At 34.4% G+C, this 26,482-nt stretch overlaps 1 protein-coding gene across 1 annotated transcript; it reads right to left on the reverse strand.

The window, feature by feature from the left end:
• Window positions 1–2,115: 2,115 nt before the first annotated feature.
• On the reverse strand, window positions 2,116–7,233 carry LOC120282871. Its single transcript, XM_039289705.1, has 8 exons — window positions 7,021–7,233; window positions 5,907–6,052; window positions 5,617–5,794; window positions 5,138–5,232; window positions 4,991–5,037; window positions 3,601–3,745; window positions 3,289–3,352; window positions 2,116–2,702 (listed from the first exon to the last, which is right to left on the reverse strand). Exons 1-8 carry the CDS (start codon window positions 7,223–7,225, stop codon window positions 2,116–2,118), a joined length of 1,467 nt encoding a protein of 488 aa, XP_039145639.1. The 5' UTR covers window positions 7,226–7,233.
• Between the last annotated feature and the right edge of the window lie 19,249 nt (window positions 7,234–26,482).

A 26,482-nucleotide genomic window follows, 5' to 3' on the forward strand; every position in this document is an offset into this window, starting at 1 on the left:
GACGTAGTCAACATATCATGGGAACCCTAGTCAAAAAAAAAGATTGAGACTCAAAAACTGTGACATCCATAGACACATAGTACTTCCAACTAGTCGGGTGATACAAATGATATTCACATTGGATGCGGGAATATCCGACAAAGACACATTTAAGCGCACGTGGACACAACTTATCCAAACTAAGAGTTAAATCCTAAACAAAACCAACACAACCAAAAACACGAGAGGATAAGTGAAACAACTTAGTATCAAGTAGAAGACGACGTAGAGGGACCTCTCCCCCTAAGGGTGCAAAGGCATGCGATTAATAAGATATACTGCAGTTAAGATAGCATCTGATCACAAATACTTAGGGACATTACACTCCACTAAAAGAGCGCAAGCAACATCTAAGATGTGACAATACTTTCTTTCAGCAACCACCTTCTGCTGAGAGGTGTGTGGACAGGTGGTTTGATGAATAATCCCAAAACAAGCACACAAAAAATTTACAACAGAAGATTCAAATTCTAAAACATTATTGGTGCAAAGACATTTGAGAACAGTAGAAAACTGATTTTATACTTCCAAAATAAATGTTTTAAGGACATCAATAATAAATCGATGGTCTTTTAACAAATACACCCATGACACTCGGGAAAAATCATCAACAAAAAACAACATCGTAACGATGACTGGAAATAGACGTGACTTTAGAAGGTCCCCAAATATCACAATGAACTAGAACAAATGACAACCAACTAGACACTAGAGTAGAACGTTTAAAGGTAGCACGATGATGCTTACCCAACTGACATGATTCACATTGTAATGACTTGACCCGAATCCAAGGTAAAGCCTGCTGAAGACGACTAAAAGAAAGATGACCCAATCTACAGTGAAATATGAGTGATGACTCGGTGTCTAAAATAGAAGTTGACAAACCACAAGGAATATCATCACGCACTAACATATACAGGCCATCACCACGATTGCGCCCCAAACCAATCGTCTTCCCTGTCCACAGATCCTGAAAAGTGCAGTGAAAAGGGAAAAAAGTGACACTACAATTCAACTGTTTAGTGATCGCATAAACGGATAGCAAGTTGGCAGGAAACTCAGGTACGAAAAGAACATCACTTAGTCTTAGCTAAGAGGAAACTTGCACAACTCTTTCTCCGAACACTAAGTAAGATCGTCCATCGGCAATTGCCACAGAAAGAAAAACAGAAGGAGAAAGATTTTTGAAAAAAATTTTGTACATGTCATGTGAAAGGAGGCCCCGTAGTCAATAATCCAAGAACTGTCCCTAGAAGCAAGAAAGGCATTACCTGAGGAAATAGAAAAATAGACTATGGCATGAGAAATACTGATAAGTATTGGACTGAGAAATACTGATTAACTGTTCAACACCAGAAGTAGGTGACTGATCAACCACCTCTGTATAAGCATTGGCCACTGTCGGGCAACCATGCTTATCCCAACAATGACTCTCAATGTGTCTTGTCTGTCGACAAAAGGTGCACACAAATCTACCCCGAGATTCACCACGGCCGGCTCCTCAACCACCACGAGAGGGGCCTCTACCACTCCCACGAGACGAAGACATGATGACGAAAAGACAAATCCTTTAGCAACGAGATAAGGCATCACTAGTGAGGGCTAAAAAACATCACCATGTGCCCATAGAACAACAGGAATGGTAAGAGATGAGCGGCGGCAAATTGAAGGCTAGGGTTTGGAGTGGCGGCGGTGGCGGCTAGGGTTTAACCCAGTGTTCTGGTATCATGTGAAATAGGAAAAACAATTTATATATCAATTAAAAAAAAGTACAAGGGTATATATAGAAAAATATTAAGATTTTATAGTATGGACCCAATATGGCCCATTAACCAATCTAAACTCTAATAATTACATTGAAGATACATTTAAAATCTGAAAATAATAATGGAATGGGCAGTACTAAGGATATCATCGCTGACTTGGACGTCAGCAAAACTGATGGACTAAAAATATAAGAAAAATGAGAGTGGCATTCAAGATATTTTGAAAGTATTTAAGCTGTTCTGTACAGTTATCTATATACAATCCTTTTCAAAATGCCAAAGTCTTTTACATTGTACTAATTTGGTAAATCTATTGAGCTGCAGACTGTTGTTGGTTCTCAAGCTGCTCAACATGTGCCATCAGCTTTCTATTCTTCTCTTCCGCAACGCCTACCTGGTCTTGGAGATTTCTGATTACACCAGCACATCCATAAACTGGATCGCGATCACGTATCCTCAACTCGAATAGCATTGAATTCACCGCAATTGCGTGCTGCTCAGGTAATATTCTTTCAAGCAATTTCACAAGTTTTTCTTTGCCAAATATTCGGTTAATTAAAACAAAATTTGCCTGTCCATCTTCAGAACTGAAGTAAGGAGCTAATTTGCAGGTTTCTTCTGTACATTTCCTCCTAAGTTGCCTGCATGCTCCACATGGCCGTCGGACCAGAGCTCCTCCTCCTTCACCTCCCCCACCGCCGCCTCCTCCTCCTCCTCCTCCTCCTCCTCCACCTCCACCTCCTTCCCTGACGCCACCACCTGCACCTCCTGCTGCAACTGCAGCTCCTGCTCCACCTCCTGCTGCAACTGCAGCTCCAGCAGCGCTACCACATCCAACAGATGAACTCCCTTCACCTTGTCCACTAGAACAGATAAAAATGTTGCCATGAACGGCACCTGTGAAGACAAATATTGCTTAAACTTAAAAAAGAAGAAATTTAATTGCAGGCTTAGGCACACATTCATGCATTTTCATTATCCAAACAGACAAATTTACAGTATGCTATTCAATGCCGGTTCATATTGATGTGGCTATGTATGTATTTTCTCCTGAAGTAACTCCATCTAGTAAATTACAAAAACACATTCATATACTCCCTTAGTTCCGTATCCATATCCAGGAACTACTACAAACCTTTTTGCTATAATAGATGCCGTTAAAGAGAGTGCTTCAATATTTTATGGATGCTATAATGTTTCAAATTCTATTTTATGGATTGTAGCATGTAACATCTTCAATTCTAAGTACATGAAAGTGTTTTAAGTACATGTAACATCTTCATATTCAAACTATTTTAAGGATGCTACAATGCTTCAAATTCTAAGTACATCTTCAAATCAAGATCACAAATATCTAACTTTAATTGAACAGAAAAATAAATAAAACCATTCTATTAAGTTTACAATAACTCAAACTCCAAACACATCTTCATATTCAATTCATAAAATTTATTCAGACAAAAATAAATAGGAGTTGACTAACCATTCTTACTCCAGATACAAGCCAGTGCACTTAATGATCCTGTTGCAAGTAGCTTCCCTTCTCCCTGTATGAAAAATACTTGTAAAGGTACAGTAGCTTATTGTAAATTAACAAATCACAGCTGTGAGTTAAGAATTCATATCCACGCGAATGGATTCAGTACAACCATTTACATTCAAGATTATTGGAAAAAATTATATATTCTTTGCTCAAAAGATGGAAATGAATTACATGATTCTACGAGAAAATTTCAGAACATGTATTAACATAGCAAGAACAGGGGAACCAATGGAAAGATAGAGTGAAACTCACATTCCAAGCAAGTGTGCTGACAGGCAAATTTAGCTCATTGGTTTGTGCATCGGCATGAATAAGAAAATACATCTTTTGTCCTAAACCACAAACACTGGAGAGGTCATCTGCAATTTTCCATATCAGAGCTGTTGAATATGAAAACCTGCCGATTTAAAACTAAATGTTTAATCCTACAAACCATACGATCAAAAACAAACTTTATTTAGGTTAAATCATAGACTTACTCAAATGATAATTATTAAGAAAACATATATATAAATTCTAGCACACCGAAATCTTGTGTGCTTTGATTTTGAAACTCAAGCGTGCAAAAATGAGAGAATACACAAGAAAAAATTGAATTGAATAAATTTGGAAATAATAAAAAACTTTAAGTAAAAATTGAAAATAATCGTACCATAGACTTTCTTAGGAGAAGTGACCATTAACTTTATAGGTGACAGGAAACCTTTATAAAAATAGACGATCATCAAGGCATTAATGGACTTATGTGGCTCATAAATTAACTTGTTCTGGAGATGAACCATGTGAGATGCCAAAACAACATTGCGATGATTGCAAGCACTTATATTTTTCATCATTAAGACAGAGGAAAATTGAAAAGATTTTGTGTCAGTAATCTACCTTCATATCAGCCTTTGAATTAGGTACACTAAACAATATACTAACATAAGGATCTTCTGTAAAAATGTGTCAACCTCAATGGGCAAAGTAGGACATAATTCCACTTATTCTAGAATTTGAATTATGGGAGATGCCATGCCTAAACAGCATCTCAGACATTTGATGAACTGATCCTGGATAATAAAATATGAAGTTTAAAAGTTAGCATTCTAACTTGTCGCATATTCAAAACTAAATTGATTCTGGTTCTCCATGTTGTCACATTAAAGAAATTAAATCAACAAATGTTTAAATAATCCGGATGCACTAATGATGACTGCACATCAGGAAGAAGAAAGTTTGTAGACAATATAAAGTCAGTGAGTTGGGTTGCTTGCACCAAGATGAGAAAGTTTCTCATTCAAATGATAAATTTGCTACAAGTTCAAACAATTTTAATCTCAATGAATGTAAAATAATTCAAAAGAATGGAATCAATTGGCCAACTTGCTGAAAAGCATGGGGAATGTCATAAGTCCAGTCATCTATAGCATTGCCAATGAAGTGCTAGGTTAGGGGAAGCCATTCATTGATATAAATTTCACAAATCTGCTAGTGGAATTGAAAGAAATAGCAAATAAAAATGTTGTGCGGCATGTTAATATGATAAAGTACACTGGTACAAGGAGTTTGAACTAATTCAAGGAGCCAATTTAAGATAAAAACTCAAATCTTTGTAAAAGTTCCAACTAAGCTGAGCAAATTGAGAGGAAACTATACTCACCCAACTGTCAGAAGAGCATCTGTTGGACTCCAAGCACAGGCAGAAATCTAGATCATGAAACAAAAACATAATAAAGTTCTTTGAGCAAAGTTAGAGTAACCATCTAATTTTTTGTTAGGAATTGTATGGAAAATTCACTGATCAAACCTCTGAACTATTTCCTTTCAAAAGAAATACATCTGGGTCAGAAACTTGACGAGTCACTGGTGGCAAACTAGGGGTGCAGGCCATTAATCGAGATCCTATTAAAAGTAGAAAAGTTGATGATATTTTATTCAACATAAGGTGCACAACGCAAATTGGTGATTGTACATCTTGATCAAGATTATTGATGGTACAACATTCGAATGTGTACGGAAATCTAAGAAAGAACAGAAACATTAAAAAGGTGGCATCTTGACCAAATTGTCTTAAGATCAGGGGAAAAAAAAGTAATCTGCAAAGGAGATTAAATTTTGTGGGTCAGATTGATTTCAAAATAAATTCACCAAGAAAGGTTCTCAACTTAAATAAGACATGGAAACCCTCGGCAGTCAAAGAGTAGGATTTTGGCTTTGCTCAGATAATCCTAAACAAAATAAAGGTTAACAAAGACAGAATGAAGAAGAAAAGGAATATAACTTTACCTCCATGAACATCAATATTTCTTTCCTGTCTGTTGTCTTGCTGCTCTTGGTTAGATACATCATACTCAATGGCTTTTCCCTTCCTGTCTTTTATGATTTTTGACAAGTCATGCACACAGCTTGTGATAATATCCAGAGGTTCAAGGCAATCGGGCGAAATAAGAAGACCAGCATCAGTCTGGCCATATAAAGAAAATTGAAGAAAAAATCAAATATGAAAAACATAGATACTGTTTTAGCATTTTAGACAACTTCAAACTTATAAGGTCTAAGGTTAAAAAAGCACCCACATAGTGCATATTTGCCTTCAGTTTTGTATATCGAAGACCTTTAGGCACCAATGATGGAAGAGGGGCCTTGTTTATTGTATTTTCATCAATAGAAATATTCTCAATCTCCGCCTCATTTTTAAATTCAGCAGCAGTGCGCTTGAAACCTGCACAACCAAGAATTCCAAATTCATCATCTAAAATCCAAGAAACACAAGTAACCCATACACAGATCTCAAAAGAAAATCTTATTCATTTCCAATATAAATAAAGCCCATTACGCCAAGAACCCAAAAACTATGTTCTTTTTTGTCACCAATCCATACCTGAACCATAGGGCACAAAGAAAGATAGCAAACCAAAGAACAATAAAACAGAAAAAATCTGCAAACTTCTCATTCACATCTTACATGGAGAAACAAATAGAAGAAACCCTAGAAACTCAATTCATCAACCAATATATATCTAGAAACACACAAGCAATGGATCTATACATCAGATAATAATCCAAACCACAGAAGAACACACAGAGAAAACCCTACAAACTTCAAATTCACCAGTGAAAATCCAGTAACACACAACGAATCCAAGTGTTAGAAACTCAATTCATCATCCAAGTTCTAGAAAATACACAAATAGTCAAACATTCATAGAAGAGAAACTCTTGTGCATCAAAGAAGAAGAAATAAACAGAGAAAACCCTACAAACTTCTAATTCACCAGCCAAAATCCAGAAACGCACAAGAATCCAAGTACATATCTGATGACAATCCAAACCATAGAATCTCAAATCATCGCCCAAGATCCAGAAAACAGATCAAACCAAAGAAGAAGTGGGCTCACTGAGGATATCGGATATCCACCTTGGGAAAACAGATCAAACCAAAGAAGAACACACAATTTATCCATGCATGCATACATGAAATAAAAAAACAGAGAAATGCCAAAAAAAACTTCAAATTTACCATTCAAGACCCAGTTACACAAGGAATCCAAGCTCTAGAAACCAAATTCAGTATCAAAAATCAAGAAAAGCAAGAATAAACCGAAACCATACTAACATCTCAAGAAAAACTAAAAATTATCGATAAGAACATCAACAAGTTCCCAAGAAATCAAATTATCAAAGACAGACCTTTTTCCCGAAGGAATCGGCAGACGAGAGCATTGAACTGATCGGCCGTGAGCTCGCCGAAGGCATCGGCGTTGGAGAAGAAGATTAACCTCGAAGAGGGAATCCGAGAACGAGACGAAGATGGTGGGCTATGGGCGGAGAGAATTGGAGGGTTTGAATCTGAGAGCTTGTTGAGACCAAAGAAGCCATTCGTATCCGATTCCATTGTGCCTAACTCGGTGATGGATCGCTGACTCGGAGTTTGAGACTAAGAAAAGTCTTAAATGTGTTCAAATTGATAATGCATTTATAAGATTTTTGCCCCGGTAAGGGATCACACAATTATAATAGTAAAAAAATTATTAAAATAAATTTATGGTTTTTTTAGACGTATAATTATTATGTTACTACATTTTTCTAAAAATATATATATATATTTAGTGATTATATATAAATGATATTGGAGTATTTTTACTTTTTTTATTATTAAATTATAACATTTGATATATAAGTATTTATATTTATTAAAAAAAACTCAAATTTTAAATAAGTATATATATATATATATATATATATATATGTTTGTAAATATAAAGGAAAAGAAGTTGAATAAAGACCATCATTGCTTAGTGCAATAGATTGTCTTTTGGGTAGTGCATGGACAAGGGCACAATTGTAAATGTATTACATTATTATTTATCTATTGTTTTCTTAGCTCATACCATATTTATGGTACTATTTAAATAGGTTTATGGTGGCTGTCATGTGAGATGAGTTGTATCTCTTATCTCTGGAGTTATGTGACAAGAGAACTTGTTAGTTTAGTATAGTTCGTCCAAATTTTTTGAGTGAAAATGTGGTAAATTTTTATTATCTCATGTAGAATTCGACCAAGTTAATAAATCTCTAAGAGGTTGATAAGTCATTGTAATTGATACATTTTTATATTTAGTTATCATTTGACAAACCTTTAAGTGGAGTGCGCTTGTCACCAATTGTTAAAAAAACAAAAAGAAAACGTAATGAAAAATTTATTAGAGTAAATGTTTAATTTTGGATTCTAAAATTAAATAAAATTATAATTTATTCAACAGTGAGGATATTTTCGTCATTTAATGAAGATAGGTTCCACAAACACAAGGATAATATATATGTAGACCTTTTCCCAATTTTTACATGTTATATTAACTATTTCTAAAATTATCTTAATTTAATTTTATGGTTGATTTTTCATGGGCATCATAGAAAATATTGGCAAACAATAAATGCAGATTAGTATAGTTAACCACAATATATATATATATATATAATAAATTTTTTTTCAAAAAATTAAAAGTTTTCCTTTAGATAATGCAATGTGTACTTCACCCAATTGGAATTAATGTATAGTTAGTATATGGTAATTGCAAAGTAATATAATATATCTCAAGAGATAATAAACAGTATTGTGAAATGGGTACACTCCAATTATTCACTTATAAATTAGGATGTTTTAGTCTCATAGGACAGCAATGTAAGTCTTTTTATTATAGCTAACATTAATGGCACATTAGCCAATGATCAAATGCTCTATTGGTATATGGGTCACCGATAAAGCTCTTCATGGTGTGGTGAGAGTTCGATTCTCGGCTTAAGGCACATTTATGAGAGATGTGAGCGGTGGTTGTGTATGGGTGGTCCCAGTGCCCAATGATTATATATATATATATATATATATCCAGCAAAGTTTTAGGCATCTTGGTCTTTAGCTTTATAATTGGAGGACATATACGAAGCTCTCGATCATGCTGGACATATAACTTAATGTAGATTCGTCTAATGTAGGGTTCCTTCCAAAAAGAACCAAGAGAAAGAAGGTGGTTTGTAAATGCAAGATAAGAGGAAGAGAAGGTGGGTCGCAGCTCTTTTTCAATACCATTACAAGAGAAATGGAAAGAAAATGCATGTGATTGTGTGTGTGTGTGAGAGAGAGAGAGAATATGCACGCATTCCATTTACAAGTGCATAAACATAATGTATGTAAATCAGAGACAATGCATGCCATGGGTTATGTTAAAATGATGAGAAAATAGACTCCATGCCCCACAAGATGAAAAAATTCACCACTTTATATATCTTGTACATGATTATTGCACAAACATATGTGCATGCATGAAATTATAATCTCCAAAATCAATTAAACAACACATACATTTAAGAAAACAACATTCTTACGGAGCTAGTTTTCAATTTATATATACCTTGAGAAACATGAAGTCCATTTTGCCTAAGCAATCTGAATAATAGAGCCATGATATGAAGGTCTTCTTCCTTGGCTGCTATAATGTCATCACTCTAGGCAAATATGGAAGCAAGTGCATGCATGACTTGTTCAAAATGATGCCCCAGCCCGAGCCGTTTCATATGATCAATTAACTCAAGTCTAGCCATCAATTTGTTCTCTTGATTAATTAAGCAGCGAGAAGGCTGGCATAAGGTAGCGTTGGGAGTGGTGCAAGGGCTAGCATTTCTTCACCAAGGGGTTGCCAACTAGTGGTGTATGGGCATCTAGTTCTAGTGAATGTTTTGGATGATGAGATTGAAACTTATGTTACAGATTTTGTAGTTGTTAATGGTGGAGAAGGGTTTGTGGCGGCAGTAATTACTACAACAAAAAATGCAATTTGCGACACAAAAAACCAAAAATGTGTCGCAGATCGCACTTTGCAACATAATCTGCGACACAATAAAATTTATCGCGTTTCAGATGTCACAAATATTTGCGACACTTTTGAATACTGTGTCGCAAAATTTCCGACACAAAATAAAAATGTTGCGAATTTAATCGTAGTTCATGGATCTTCTGAAACAATATTTGCCATTCAATTTGTAACGGTATGCGACAATTGATTGCGACACAATTTCTGTGTCGCAATAAATGTTGCAACTATTTGAGACTTTTTGCAACATTCTTTGCGGATTTTGATTGTCGCAAAACTTTACGTGTCGCAAATTGTGTTGCAAATATTGAGTCTTTCTAGAACAAATTTTGTGACCCATTTTGTTTGTCGCAAAACTTTTTGTGTCATAAATTGTGTCGCAAATGTGTGTGATGTTTTGCAACAAAATTTGAGACACATTTCAATTGTTGCAAATTTTGTCGCAAATTGTGTTGTATTTTTTCTTGTAATGAATTGGCTGGCTACATGCAAGAGTGGTGACAAAGGAGATAAGGGAGAAGAAAAGTACTTAGAAGGGGGACGAAGAGGAAAGAGAGAAGAAAATTAATATTATTTATTTTTTTCTTTTTTAAATAATATTTTAATAGAAAATAAGCCATGTTAGCAAAATTTAACAACAAGCCTAACACCCGCCTTGTGGATTAAGATTTACAAATTAGAATAAATAAGGGGATTCAAAAGGATGAAAATATTGTAATAAGGGAACTAAAGGATCGAAATCAACCTTTTGAAGGGACTAAGTCAAGAATAAAAATGGGCCCATACTGATTTTTAGCTTGGTTAGCTGACCTGAGTACTGGGCAGATAACCCAAACTAGCCTGCATTATAATGGCTCCAGTTACCGCTTGGGGTGTCCCCAACCTGTGACTTGATGGGTTGACATGCTTGGTTGCAACTGCCACTCCAATCGTGTTAGCATGCTTGGCATAGTGACAACCCAATGCCGTTAGTTTTTTTTAAAAAAAAAAGTTTTTTTTTCCATTCTTCCCATTTTTCTTCCTTCTCCGCAACCAATCTCATACAAAACTCTTAATTCTCTTGATTTTCTCAAGTTTTTAAGCTTTTTTTAGATCACTCTTAATCTCATACAGGCTCTTTTTCATCTCAAAGCTCTTCCTGTAACTTATCACTAAGGTTAGCTCTCTAATTTTACATTGTTTAATGAATTTAAAATTATATGCTATAATTGTTGCAATATCTAAATTTGTCCAATTATTTCAATTTTTCTTTTTTTGACAAATAAACAACAAGCGCCTTCCATTCAAAGAAAATTAGGGGTGTGCACAGGTAAACAAGCTCAACAAGCATTAGGACCCTTATTTTACGTGGATTTTGGTATTCAATTTCAGGTCTTCCATGAATATAAACACCTAATGCAAGAGATCCAGTGGAAATAGGTCAAGAGGCTAGTGCCTAATTTTACTCTAATAATTGGTAGTTGTTACTTCTATTTACTTATCATAGACAGTTATTTTAATTTTTAATTATAATGGAGTAATTTATTGTGAATTTATTTATTTTACTTGTTATTTTCATTTAATGTTAATTTTACTTTATTTGGTAGCATTGGTTATTTATTTTTTTAATTTTACATTTAGTGAATGATGTTTTAAATTTTAAATTATTTCGTTCTGTATTTACCTATAACTAATTACATGTTTTAATTAATTCCAAAACTACATATCCCAAGCAGTGTTTAATTTTGTTAATTTGCATTTAGGGTAAATTTATTTATTTATTTATTTAAATTATTTTTTTCTTAGCATTGTTTTAGTTTATCACTTTTTTATTTTTGTCAATTTAGTGTTATTTTGCTTATTTCATTTGTTATTTAATTTCTTTTATTATTCCTTGTCATTGTTTAATTTTGTTAATTTTGCTTTTAGTGTTTTATTTATTTATTTATTTTGTTATTTACTTTCCTTTAGAATTATTCATTTTCGTTATTGCAACTAATTTTGTTTTTAATATGATTTAATTTAATTTATTTTATTACCTTTATAATTCCTTGGAATTATTTAATTTTGTTAATTTTGCATAGTGTTATATTATTTATTTGATTTGTTTATTTGTTTCTATAATTATTTGATAATTTGCAATTTTAATAATTTTGCATTTCTTGTTTTTTTTAATTATTTTGTTTGTTGTTTAATTTTCCTATAATTAATGGCATTTTATTTTTTGATTTTTCATTTAACAAGTGTTATTTTAATTATTTTATTTTACCATTAATTGTTTCTTTTTTTTATTAGTTTCATTTTTATAGACTTTGGAAAATTTAGAAAATGACATCACATGGTGAAAACTCAAGGAGAAAGAGCATTGTTGGTTCGGCCTTCTTGTTTACTCATGAGAAAAGCTAATAGTATTGATGCGGGGCGTATTAAGGAGCTAGCTTGTGCCTTTTTGGAAAAATTGGGCAAGTCCTAATAGGGGTATTTTGGTAATTTTCCAAGAGATAGATTTTTGGTGTTTTGAGGATCCCACTTGATGGAAAATGTGTCAACGAGCATAAGTCACTAGCTTTGCTTGTGAGTCACGCCTGTTTGTGGCCGAATTTCATCATCTTGGCCTTGAAAACAAGGATTTTGCCGTTTTAGAAAAGATTTGATTTGATTATATCTATGGCTACAAATCTCGGATTTATACGCCGTTTTGGGCATTAGCTTGATTTTGTTAAGTGTTTTATTTTCCTGCTATAAATTGAAAACTTGTCGTTTTTAGCAAATTGTCGATTTGTCTCCTTTTTAGGGTTATTTTACTGATTTTTTTGTCTATTTATTGTAAGCCTTTGGGTAAGTTGAGTGGTTGATTTTGATGAAATAAAAGTGTTTTTCCCTCTAAATCCCTGGGTATTCTTAAACTAAACAGCGTTTAGGTTTGTTATTTTATTGTTGACTTGGGCATTCTCAGACTAAAAAAGTCTTCAACCCTATCCCTGCTGCATCAGTTTGTACCAGAGTTTCGTTCGTCCTTGGAGGAGACATGGCACCTAGGCGTGAGCAGAATTTTTAAGACATCTATGAGCATGATCAGATGAATCAAATGGAGTAGAGATTGGTGCAATTAATAGATCAGCAATTTGAGGGTATGATGGATGTGATGACCTAAAGGATGGTGGCGATGATGAATAACCAGGTATCAAACATTACTCAAACTAATGTTGGTTCTGGTGAGGAGGTAACTCAATACAGGAGAGGTCCTGTGGAGCACGACCTAGGTGAAGGGAGATGGGAATGCTCACCAAGAATCCAGAATTCCATGGAGGCCTACAACCAGAGGAGTTTCTCGATTGGTTGATGATTGTGAAGGAGATCTTAGAGTTCAAAGGCATGCTAGAAGATAAGCGCATGTCTTTAGTGGCTACCAGGCTTCGAAATAGAGCCACTGCGTGGTGGCAACAACTGAAGCTAACTCAGAACCGGTTAGGAAAGACAAAGATCTGTACCTGGGAGAAGATGAAGAAGCATCTAGCACGCAATTCCTTCCTTATAACTTTCAGAGATTGATGTATCAAAGGCTGCAGAACTTGAGGCAAGGTACCAAATTGGTGGATGATTACACCATGGAGTTTTACCAACTTGTGGCCTGAAACAAGATCCAGGAGATGGGGGTTCAGTTGGTGGCGCGTTACATTGGAGGGTTGAGGATGCAGGTTCAAGATATTGTTAACATGTTTGATCATGTTTCTATATCTGTAACACATTAAAGGGCTCTACAAATGGAGAAGCAGTGGCGACATAATCCTACTATTGCGGGCATAACTAGCAGTGGTGGTAGCAGCAGTAGTCATCCTAGTGACGTGAAATGTGTTGAAACAGGAGGGCTTACTAAGAACGCTAACACTACACATCAGTCTGCCAAGGCTAATAGTGGCACCTTTCGGTGTTTTGGCTGTGGAGAAGCATGTCGTTGGCTATCTGAGTGCAAAATGGCAGCCGGGAAGAAGGTACATCTCATTAATGCAACCGATCTCAAGGAGGAAGAAAAAGAAAGGGTTGTAGATAATCAACCTGATGATGGGGAAAACGAGGAGTTTATCAAAGGTGATGTGGGTGCTGCATTGGTTGTTAGGCGATCTTGTCTAACACCAAGGGCTGTTGAGGAGGATTGGTTGAGGACCAACATATTCCAGTCAACTTGTACCATCTTAGGAAAGGTATGTCATTTTATGATCAATGCAGTAGTTGAGATAATATCGTGTCTGCAACAACAGTTCAAAAACTAGGGATCAAAATCGAGAAGCATCTTAAACCTTACAAGCTTGCATGGTTAAAGAATGGAGCGAGGTAACTGTGTCTCAACATGCTTTGATCTTTTTTTCTATTGGATCTAAATATAAAGATGCTATGTGGTGTGATGTGGTTGCTATGGATACATGTCATTTGTTGCTTGGTTGACCTTGCAATATGATCGGAGCGTTGTTCATGATGGTGGGACCAATACTTACAGCTTTACCAAGGATGGAGTGAAGATTGTATTACTACCTAATAGGGAGACCGTTCAATTGAACCCTGTTAAGGACACTACCAATCTACTAACCTTGGCAAGATTTGAGGAGATATAGGAGTTAGATTTGAGGGAAAAATACAAAGAAAGTGCTAACAAAAGATATAGGTATCTAGAGTTCGAAGTTGGCGATTATGTGTGGGTTGTCTATGCCAAAGAAAGGTTTTCTGTGGGGGAGTAGAATAAGTTGTCCGCCGAGGAGATTGGGTCGGTAGTAATCATTAAGAAGATCAACCCTAATGCCTACCGACTTAAGCTACCAAGCCATATCCGGATGGCAGATGTGTTCAACTTCAAGCACTTGGTACCCTATTATGGTGATTCCTCAGATGATGAAAATTCGAGGATGAATTTTGTTCAGCCTGGAGGGAATGATGCGGGGCGTATTGAGGAGCTAGCTTGTGCTTTTCTGGAAAAATGGGACAGGTCCTAATAGGGGTATTTTGGTAATTTTCCAAGTGGTAGATTTTTGGTGTTTTGAGGGTCCCAATTGATGGAAAGCATGTCAACGAGCACAAGTCACTTGCTCGTGAGTCACATTGGTTTTTGGCCGAATTCCATCATCTTGGCCTTGAAAACAAGGATTTTGCAGCTTTAGGAAAGATTTGATTTGATTATATCTTTGGCTACAAATCTTGGATTTATACGCCATTTTGAGCATTAGCTTTATTTTGTTAAGTATTTTATTTTTCTATTGTAAATTGAAAACTTGCCGTTTTTGGCAAATTTTTGATTTGTCTCCTTTTTTAGGGTTATTTTACTGATTTTCTTTGGTTTATTTATTGTAAGCCCTTGGGCTAAGTTAAGTAGTTGATTTTGATGAAATAAAAGTGTTTTTTTTTTTAAATTTTTCCTCTAAATCCCTGGGTATTCTTAGACTAAACAGTGTTTAGGTTTGTTATTTTGTTGTTGACTTGGGCATTCTCAGACTAAACAAGTCTTCAACCCTATCCCCGCTGCGTCAAGTATGAGTATGAAAGTCTAGCTAAGGAATCTACACCGTCTAATATGCCCTTAGAAACTCGAGCAATAAATCCCACTACAAAATCCACCCTCAAATCCGATATTTTTAAAGTCCATTTCATAAAATATATAATAATGATGAGATTGTAACTCATGCTAATTGTAATTATTGTAATTTAGAATTTAAGCACAACAAGATTGTCAAGAGAGAAGGATATGTCACATTTACTAGACATATGAAGAAAAAGAAGAAGAAGCATCCGAACAAGCTAAGATAACCTCGGACAAAATCTCAAATACAATTCGTTGTGGATGAAGGTTCGGGTTTTCACTCTTTTTTATTTACATTTTCTTAAGCACGATTTATGAACAAAATTGTAGAGAAAAATTTTGTGGAGCATTTGCTATTTAACTTCGCAAAGTGATGCCAAGTTCAAGAGTGCATCCTGAAACATTAAAACCGACATGCAAAAAAGGTTTCAATGAGGATGATTCAAAGAACAACTTTTAGATAAACACAATAACGAACAACTTTGTGATTATTTTCACACTTGTATCTCTTCCATTTCTTTATATGCTTATCTATAGACTGATGTATTTCTTGAAAATTCTTTTATGGGTATTACAGTGCATTGGACTGATGACTTGTGGAATATTCAATAGTGAGTCATTGCTTTTAGGGTATCCATTAAGGTCCATACAGCCGATAATATTTATAGGATGAATTGTGGATCATCAAAGAATATGGTTTGACTTTTAAGTTTTTTTTTCAATTTTGTTTGATAATGCCTATGCTAATACAATCTCAATTAGACCTCGCAAAAAATCCCAGCCCTTCATTTGGGGCAAATATTTTCATATTAGATGTGCTTGTTATGTATTGAACTTATGAGTGCAAACTGGGCTAGAGTTTTTAGAACATTTTGTAAGACCAATTAGAGATGTGGTAACATATATAGGAAGAAACATGACCCTACAGAAACAATGGGCTTGTTACTATAGAGCAAATAACGTGAAGGCTAAACATTTTTGAAAGATGTTAAACTAGATGGAATATATTCTACTTATCAACTTCTTAATGTGATGTTTCCTTATAAGACATTGTTGATTACTTTTGTTAATGATGCTATACCTGGTTTTAATTTATTTGAATATCAATAGAATGTTGCTTCTAGAGTTATGGATTTGCTTTCTGTGTTTAATACATCTACAAATTTATTTTTGCGAGTTTATTTTCCCATTGCACATTTATTTTTATATGGTGTAATTAATGTTGCTAAGCAATTGTGGAAGTTTAGATTAGCTGCCCAATTAGTCATCGGCCTTGTAGAAAATGAAGGCCAAGTGGTTGAGTTATTATAAAGATCAACTTACTGTTACTTTAGTTGCATTTGTTTTAGTTCTTAGGCAGAAATTAGAAGGTTGACTTGCATATTTAGTAGCCTATTACAAGTTCTTAGGACTTAATGGGGGTCAAGATTCCCAAATTTCACAAACTTCAATTTTTGGAGGTGATAGACATCTTTTACTAGAATACAGTACCTTTCACTCTCATAAAGAGGTAGGTCTTTCTCTCATTAGGGCATACAAAGTATTCGACTTATCGAGAGTAGCTTCATACTTCTAATAAGGGTAGTGTTTATATAAAAAAATAAATTAAATACATGTCCTAATTTAAATCAAATTCAAAATTATAGGATATGTTTATCTTAATTACATGCAGCCAAAGATCAACCGAGAGTACAGATCTCGAGGCGATCTAAAATATTTAAATCCTAAGATCAGCCAAGAGCTCAGACTCGAGGTGATCTTCAATACAAAAATCTCAGGATTAGCCAACAACACAGATCTCGAGGTGATCTAAAACATTTAAAATTCTAGGATCAGCCGAGATTACATATCTCTAAGAGATGCAAAATATCCAAATCCCAAGATCAACCAAAAGCACAGATCTTTAGATGATCTAAAATATTCAAATCCCAGTATTAACCAAGAGTACATATCTCAAAGTGATCCAAAATATTTAAATCTCAAGATCAGCTAAGAGCACATATCTCAAAGCGATCTAAATCCCAGGATTAGCCAAGATCACATATCTCAAGACTATCCAAAATATTCAAATCTTAGGATTAGCCAATAACACATATCTGAAGACGATCCAAAATACTCAAATATCAAGATTAGCCAAAAGCACAGATCTCGAAGCAATCCAAAAATCCAAATCACAAGATCAGTTGAGAGTACATATTTCGAGGCAATCTAAAATATTCAAAATCCCAAGATCATCTGAGAACATGTATCTCGAGGAGATCTAAAATATTCAAAATTCTAGGATCAGCCAAAAACACATTAACTTGTCCCATTTCTCTCTTGTGAAATGCAAATTGAAACAAAAATGGATTCATATTATGTTAGTAGTATTTTTTGCTATAGCTGAAAAGGTATTAATGTTCTAAAGATGTAGCATCATATGTTAATGGGAATTATCCCTAAACCTGATCCTACCCAACCCGAATTTGACTGGGTTTTGGGTCGGGTTCAGTTAAAACCCAACTAATATAAAGCAGAGACGGGGACAGGTATGGGAATCCTGATACCCGAACTGAATCCGAACCTGAACCTAACTCAGAAGTAAGAAAATATAAGGTTTTGTAAATATAAAAATACATGTGAGGTTTTGTGCAAAATGAAGTATATAAGTTTTTGTACAAAATGAAGAATACTTGGTATTGTTTTTTGTGATTTTGAATTGGAATTGAAGTTTCCAATTTTATTTTAATATTTTGGGTGTTTTGTCGAAAAAACACCTACTTGTCATAATTTTATAACAAATTATTGTATTAATTAAATATTTTTATATAGGGGTTATGGCAAGGGCCAGGGATCCCCACGGCTACCCGATTCCCCATCGAGTGCGGGTGTGGGATTCGCCCCTGACCCGACCTCTTACCATCCCTATATGCTAACAGTGCTTTTGGCTGTAGCTGAAAAAAGTATCATTGTTCTAAAGACATAACACCATTCACAAAATTTTAGCCATTTAGTCACATAATACCATTTTGTAATTGGACTCATAAATCCTTAAAATTGCAAATGCTCATACCCTGTGTGTTGGTTACTGATTGTATCCTTGTTCAAAAGTGTGCCTTATATTGTTGATTTAATTTCAGAAGGTAATTGGTGATATCAAATAGTAACTTTTTAAGCTATGTGACTCAAATGAAAACACTCAAAAAGGTAGGAGACCATTTAGGTTGTCTACCCTAATTTTTAAAAGACCTTATTGCAGTGATCTAAATGAAATCTGGATAGAATCCTAATTATTATATGGGTTGATTTAAAATATAATAATAATAATAATAATAATAATCTATATCTATATTATATATATATATATATATATATATATTAAAGCAGGGGCAGACCCACTATATTGGCAGCCCTGGCTGGTCTGTTGGAAATCTTTGAAAGATATGAGTTCGGCGGAGTTTAAGCACTGGCTGATGGAGAGGGAAACCCTAGTTGAATTTTATTTCTGAATGTGTTTCAGTTTGGTGACTGAAGTTTTGTTTTTAATTAATGGATGATTAGTAGTGGGGCAAGTGGAGGGTTAAGATGAGTTCATCCTATTTTTTGTTTCAAGTTCTAGGCAGTTTTGTATTTGTTGAGTTGTGATTTAAGTTTTAAATTAATAGATGACCTAGTGGGACAAATGGAGGGTCAGGATGAGTTCATCATGTGTTTTGTTTCAAGTTCTAGGCAAGGTGGTGTTGTGTTGTTGAGTTGAGCTGAGTTGTCTGTTAAGTCAAGGGTAATATGGTCCTTTACTAGTTTATTAGGTTTATGTTTTTGTTTTTCCCTCAAAATTGAGGAGCACCTTTCAATATTCTCTAAAATTAAAATTCTCATCCCTTTCCTGAGTTTCCTCTGTAGCTCTACCAGTCTGCCTTAGATCTGTGAATTGTTTCTACCAGCTCTCCTCTATCCTTGGCATGATAGCTGATAAGTGCTTGTGTGTTAAGAATGCGAGCATTACTTTTATCAGATTTAAGCGCTAATACATGTGTATTTGTGTTCTTTTGCGCAGGTAGGGTTGTGAAGCTATGTTTTAAGAAAAGAAGCCAAAAGTATATCGTGAATGCACTATTTGATGAAATCTTGGAAGGAACAAACGCGAAGACACAATTTGAGCTCAAAGATACGTGAATGTGTGCCAACCTCCATGTATTGAAGTAATTACAATGATTTGAAGGGGCACAAAGGCAGTCACATTTACGTATCCCAACTTGTTCATTGTTAGCAAGATTCTCACCAATGAACCCGTTTATTGAAGAAGCGACGTGATCTACGGCATAAACGTGTGCCCGTTTATGTTGCCTCGATGAAAAGTGGATTCGGGAGTACTGTAGTAATTTATTGTAGCAGTTACTGTTCACAGCCCGCAGAAAATCAGAAATTCAGAGAATCCACACGGGTGTGTGAAAATTCCACACGCTCGTGTGGATGCCCGATTTCAGCCCTTTAAAAGCCGCGATTCAGCCCCGATTTCTCCATCTTTTCCCCTATATTTTCTTCTACCTTTCCCCATCTTTGGAGGCGCCGGCTGCTAGGGTTTGGAGAGGCTTTGGCAAGGCTTTGGAGAGGTTTGACGGTCTTCGACGCCGCGTTTCCTTCGGAAGAGAGATATTGGGGGAGCTTTCGTCGGCACCGATCCGGCGAGGTGTGCCCTAGGTTTGACGAGGGGACCTTTGAAGAAGACGCGACTGATCCACAAGACCTTCGACACGAACACAAGGGGGTTTTCATTCATGGATTGCATCTCTATACTTTTGATTTCATTATCTATTGTATTTTGCTCCATGGAGAGCTAAACCTCTAGTGGGTACTTGGGTATTTGTGAACCCTAGGATGTATTCATTTCATTGAATCTCTTTATTATGCTTTCAATTAATTGATGTTTATTTTGAGTTCCAATCTTGTATGCTTGATTGTATGAATACTCCCCTATAGTGACACTAGGGTTGAGAGTTCTTGATTGGTAACTCTTGTGAGTGAGTGACACACTATGAGAGTTAGACAAAGCTAGGTTAGAGAGGGTTGAGAGGGTGAGTCGAGAGGTAGCGGAGCGTCCTCTTTCCCCTCCGGTGTGATCTATCCTATCTCCATGTTCCAAGAGTTCTTTGCGGCTATAGTAGAGTGAATGGCCTAAGGGATGACCTTCCGCTGGGGCTTAGTTGCGAGTGCAACAGAGTGAAGCGTTGAAGTGATTTTAGCATCTAGGGCTTAATTGTGGCTAGGGATCTTTCACCTGGACCAAAGAGTTAGGTCTATACATAGGAATATGGTTTATCATTTTGAATCCCTAGAGCTCATTGCAATTCTATACGAGTGCGAGGTGTTGAGATTATTCGATTTCTCCTCTGAGACACATATAGAGTTAGGCATGGTTGACCTTAGATTTGGGATCATGTAATTAAGGATTTCCACGACTTATTGTTGCATCAATTAGGAAGTATAATAGAGGGTTCTTGCACTTGAAATGATTGTCCTAGGCAAAACAACATCCGGGTACCCCATTTATCGCCGATTGCCTCTCCTATCTTTTACTTGCGCCTCCTTTATCTTTTCTTATTTTCATTTGCATTGAGTTTATTTTCACATCACTTTCAACATATTTTCATTCTAGTTAAATAGCAATCTTGGTGGTTCTAAGCACTATTCCCTGTGGATTCGACTACCCTCTCACCGGGGTATTATTACTTCGACACCCGTGCACTTGCGGTTTACACGCATATTTGGACGTGTCAATAGCTCATCCCATCAACTGTGAAGTGAGTGGTAATTCCATTTTTTTTTAATTTTAACATTTATGCATTGTTAAGATTGCAGACTTGTAGTGGTTTTTTAATGGCATTAGATTTTGTTTAGAATCTTTGGATTGAGGAAAGAAATTAGAAGAAATAAAGGGAATTTTGCAAGTCTTTTGACCGTATGAGAGAAGAGAGCTTCATCATTTCCCAATGATGATATTGATCACCTTCATCTTTTAGTCATAAATAGAGATAGAGGCCTTGGGTGATGGTATTGGTGGGTCAACCACTTGCTCCAATTATTATATTGAAATTATTTGTGCCATTTTTAATTGATTGCTTGAATGAGTCAAGAAGAAGTGGGTGGTTTTACTTTATCAAATTATCTTGATCATGAATCCTGAAATGTGAACACTAGCTATTGATTTACATTGAATATGAGCATTATTTATTTTTATTTTTTTATCTATTGTCATCCACTTATGAATTCAAATTGATTAACATTGATTTCCAAAATTGTTAATGAGTTGAGATTTTTGTTTAATATAGGTTTTTTAATATGGATAAGTTTTTGACTAAAAGACCAAGAAGCAATGAGTCAAGCGTTAAAGATGATAACACAACCTCATCTTCAAGTCCGAAATGAGCAAGAGTTGAGTTTGATCCAAATAATCAAGTTACGGATTCGGGGCTTCGAATGCCGATTGAGAAATATGATGCTAACATTAAAGATGAGGTGAGATGATATTATGTAGCAAAAGGTCCATGTCAACTGAGGACTCACAACTTTCCTAAGAAAAAAATATGGGAATCAATATAGGTGTTTCAATCCTTCATGGTTTGATTATTTTCCATGGTTGGAATATAGTGTGGAAAAGGATTCGGCATTTTGCTTGTGGTGTTATTTGTTTAAACCAACAACGTATGGATTGCAAAGCGGGAGGGATGTGTTTTCCAAAATGGGGTATAATAATTGGAAGAATGCTATTTCTACTTTTAGAGATCATGAAGGAAATGTTACTAGCATTCATAATTTTACAGCTGATAAATTGAAATTATTCAAGAATCCATGACAAAGTGTCACACAAAAGATCTCACAACATAGTTTAGAAATGGAAGTTGCTTATCGTGTTAGATTGACGACGGTTCTAGATATTGTGCTATTCTTGTTAAGACAAGGTTTAGCTTTTCGGGGCATGATGAATCTTCAAGTTCCAAGAACAAAGGTAACTTTTTGGAGTTACTCTATTGGTATGGTGCACGTGTTAATAATATTGTCAAGACATTGAAAGCAAATGCTCCCGGGAATAACCAAATAACTGCTCCAAAAATTTAATAAGACTTGGTGCATTCTTATGCTGAAAAAATGATATCACTCATTATTGAAGACATTGGTGATCGTATTTTCTCACTTATGGTTGATGAAGCTAGAGACATTTCAATGAAGGAACAAATGGCTATTGTTTTGAGATATGCTGATTCTCGTGGACAAGTGATCGAGAGATTTCTTTGTGTAGAGCATGTGACAGACACTTCATCCCACACTTTGAAAGAGGTCATTGATAATTTGTTTGCAAAATATGGATTGTCCCTATCAAGGTTAAGAGGTCAAGGTTATGATGGAGCTTCTAATATGCAAGGAGAATTTAATGGCATAAAGTCACTTATATTGAAGGATAATCCATATGCAAGGTATGTTCATTGCTTTGCACATTAACTTCAATTAGTTGTTGTTGGTCTTGCAAAAAAAAAAAATGTCTATTATCAATGACATCTTTAGTTATGTGATCAAGATTGTCAATTTGGTTAGAGCATCATGTAAAAGGAAAAATGCACTTCGACAAAGCCAACATGAAAATATAGTTACACATATAGAGAAAGGTGTAATTTCTACTGGCAGAGGCTGCAATCAAGAGACAAGCCTTGCATGACCTGGGGACACACGTTGGGGATTTCATTATTATACAATATTTCATCTTCAAATGATGTGGCCAGCGGTAATGGATGTTGTTGGAAATGTTCATGATGATGGAACTAATCCTAACCAATAAGGTGTAGCTTTGGGTTTGATTGATCGTATGGAAATATTTGAATTTGTGTTCATATTATTTTTTATGAATAAGGTGTTAGGTATAACAAATGGCTTGTCACAAGCCTTGCAAAAGAAAAATCAAAATATAGTGAATGCTTTAGACATGGTTGAAGGTGTCAAGTTTAAGTTGCAATCATTGAGAGATGATGGATGGGATGAATTGTTAGCTAATGTTTTAAAGTTTTGTGTTGAAAATGATATTGAGATGCCAAATAATATGGAAGAAAGATTGTTGTTCCGCGGTCGTCTAAGACGTGAGAAGCAAGTCACTACATATTTGCACTATTATCGTTGAGGTTTTTTACTCAGTTAGTATTTTTCATATCACTTTCACTTTTTTTGTGATTAAACTTTACATTTTTATTGATTAATGTTTGTTTTATTTATTTGTTATGTCAGGTTCTTGATATGATCATGCAAGATATGAATAGTTATTTTTCAAAATCTACTATTGAATTGCTTTCTTGCATAAGTTGCCTTGATCTAAAACAATCATTTTCAAGATTTGATGATGTTAAATTAGTTCGTATTGCAGAGCTATATCCAGAAGATTTCTCAGAATTAGATCGAATGACATTAGTAGATCAATTAGAGATGTATATATATGACATGGGAAAAAATGTTGATTTTTCTTCACTAGGAAGCATTGGAGAACTTGCTATAAAGTTGGTTGAAACAGAAAAATATCACAAATATCCTCTAGTTTATCAGTTGATTGAGTTGCCATTGTTCTTACCTATTTCAATTGTTTCAGTTGAAAGAGTTTTTTCAGCAATGAATATCATCAAGACTGATTTGCGTAACAAAATGGAGGATGATTTTTTGACTGATAGCTTGGTTTGCTATGTTGAGAAAGACATATTTAATGAAATTGATAATGAAGATATTTTACAGTATTTTCAAAATATGTGAACTCGTAGGATTCAATTGGCACCTCTTGATCATAGCAGTAACAAGAGTGGCTCAAGTGTTGGCATGTAGTTTGTATCTGTATTTTTCATTGTTATTTCACTTATTATGTATTGTATTTGAACTTTGTTCATATATTTATTATTAAAATTGAGTATTGACTTAGTTTGTATTGTCATTTAAATTTGTTTGTGTCTTTTGTAATTAATATCAAACATTGACTTTTATTTAAGTCCGGGCTGGACCAAATTTATGGGTCCGCCATTGTATTAAAGTTGGAAATTCTCATACCATGTGTCAAGCTCTCATTAAAAGTTTCCCGTCAAAATCGTATAATATTATAACAATATTAAAATATTCATAATTATCTTTATGTTATGTTTGGATTGAGGGGGCTGGCGAGGGAAAGTAAAGTGAGGGTTTTGGAGGGTTAGAGTGAGTCATTCTCTCGTTTGGATAAATATTTTTAATTTCACGAAGAGAAATGAAGAGCTAACTCTGACCCTCCGAAATCCTCCGAACCCCACTTTTTCTGGCCCCCGATTTGGGGTGCCGGGGGAGGGAGAACTTCCTAAAAATTTTAAATTTTTTTAAAAGACCTTAATACCCTTAATTTTTTAAATTAATTTACATAACGCCACTTCATAAGTTTCTTCTTTCACTTTTTTCAATATAATTTTATTTTAATCAAGTATTTACATGACACCCATCGCAGATCCTTGTTTTTATGTATTTCTTTTTAGTTTGCTTATTTGTTTATTTTTGTTTATGTTGTGTTTTTTATTTGTCAATTCATCCTTAGAAGAATTTGTCTCAATAGAATTCTTTACTATCCAAATTTTATTCTAAGTACAAATAAAATTAAAATTTTCTGTGTGAGAAAAAACTAATAATTATGTAATTCAAAATGATTATTATGTTATTAATTAAAATATTAGAATAGATTTACTAACAATATGATAAAGTGATCTTGTGATGATCCAATAGAGTTGTAGGAGGAATTGGTCATTAAATAATGTATGATATACTTCCAAAGGAAAAACAAATGATGGTATTTGAGAAAAAGCAAAATAAAAATGAAAATCAAAATAATAATGATAATTATAATAATAATTTAATATTTATTAAAAAAACTCTGCTTAAAGTGTGAATTTATTTGCATGTGTATAAATAGAAATAAGTAATTTTTTATTTAATAATAAGGGTATAATTGGTAAATTATATTATTATATGTCCTTCCCTTTCCTTTCCCTTCCTTAACCAAACAAGGTTTATTAGAAAACTCTTCTTTTCTTTCCCCCATAAAATTTGTCTGACCAAACAAGGGTTGAACCCTTCCTTTTCTTTCCTTTACATAGTGTTTGGATTCAAAAGTTGAAGAAAAAGTAAGGTGAGGGAAGGAGGATTGAAGGGGAGGGAAAGTAAGGGAAAGAAAAGGAAGGGTTCAACCTTTGTTTTGATAGAAAAATTTTATGAAGATAAAGGAAATGAGGGTTTTCTGATAAACTTTGGTTAAGGAAGGAAAAGGAAAGAAAATGACATATAATAATATGATTTATTAAAACACATGCATTATGAATATCTCAAATAAATTCACACTTTAAGTAGATTTTTTAATAAATATTAAAATTATCATTATTATTTTGATTTTAATTTTTATACTTTAATTTTGTCTTTTCTCAAATACCACTGTTTATTTTTCATTTGGAAATATATCATAAAATATTTTAAAACCAATTCTTCCTACAGCTTTAGCTCTAGTAGATCATCACAAGATGACTTTATCATGTTGTTAGTAAATCTATTCTAATATTCTAATTCACAACATAATAATTATGTTGAATTAGATAATTATTAGTTTTTTAATTTTATTTGTAATTCAAATAAAATTTCGATAGCAAATAATTTCATTGAGATAAATTCTTCTAAGAATAAATTGACAAATAAAAAACGCAACATAAATAAACAAATAAACAAATAAGCAAACAAAAAATAAATACATAAAAACAACGATTTGTGATGTGTGTCATGTAAATAATTGATTAAAATAAAATTAGATTGAAAAAGTGATAGAATAAACTTATGAAGTAGCATTATGTAATTAATTTAAAAAATTAAGGGTATTAAGATCTTTTAAAAAAATTTTAAATTTTTTTAAGATTCTGCACCCTAAATGGGGGGTAAAAAAAAGTGGGGTTTGGAGGGTTTCAGAGAGTCAGAGTTAACCATTTTTTCCCCTTCATTAAATTAAAAATATCTATCCAAACGAGGGAAGGGTTTACTCTGACCCTTCAAAACCCTCGCTTTATATTACTTTGTCTCGTCGGCCCTCAATCCAAATATAGCAATAAATTTTCTTATAAATCAGGTGTGTTTCTAAGTAAGTTAGGGTTTCCTCTGGGCAACGTTCCCATCTCCCTCCCTTGCGGTTATAACCTCAAAACCCAGTCATCTGCATCGCTATTATTTTCTTTGTTTC

The sequence above is a fragment of the Dioscorea cayenensis genome, chromosome 18 (genome assembly GCF_009730915.1).
Source record: "Dioscorea cayenensis subsp. rotundata cultivar TDr96_F1 chromosome 18, TDr96_F1_v2_PseudoChromosome.rev07_lg8_w22 25.fasta, whole genome shotgun sequence".
Taxonomy (NCBI): Eukaryota; Viridiplantae; Streptophyta; class Magnoliopsida; order Dioscoreales; family Dioscoreaceae; genus Dioscorea; species Dioscorea cayenensis.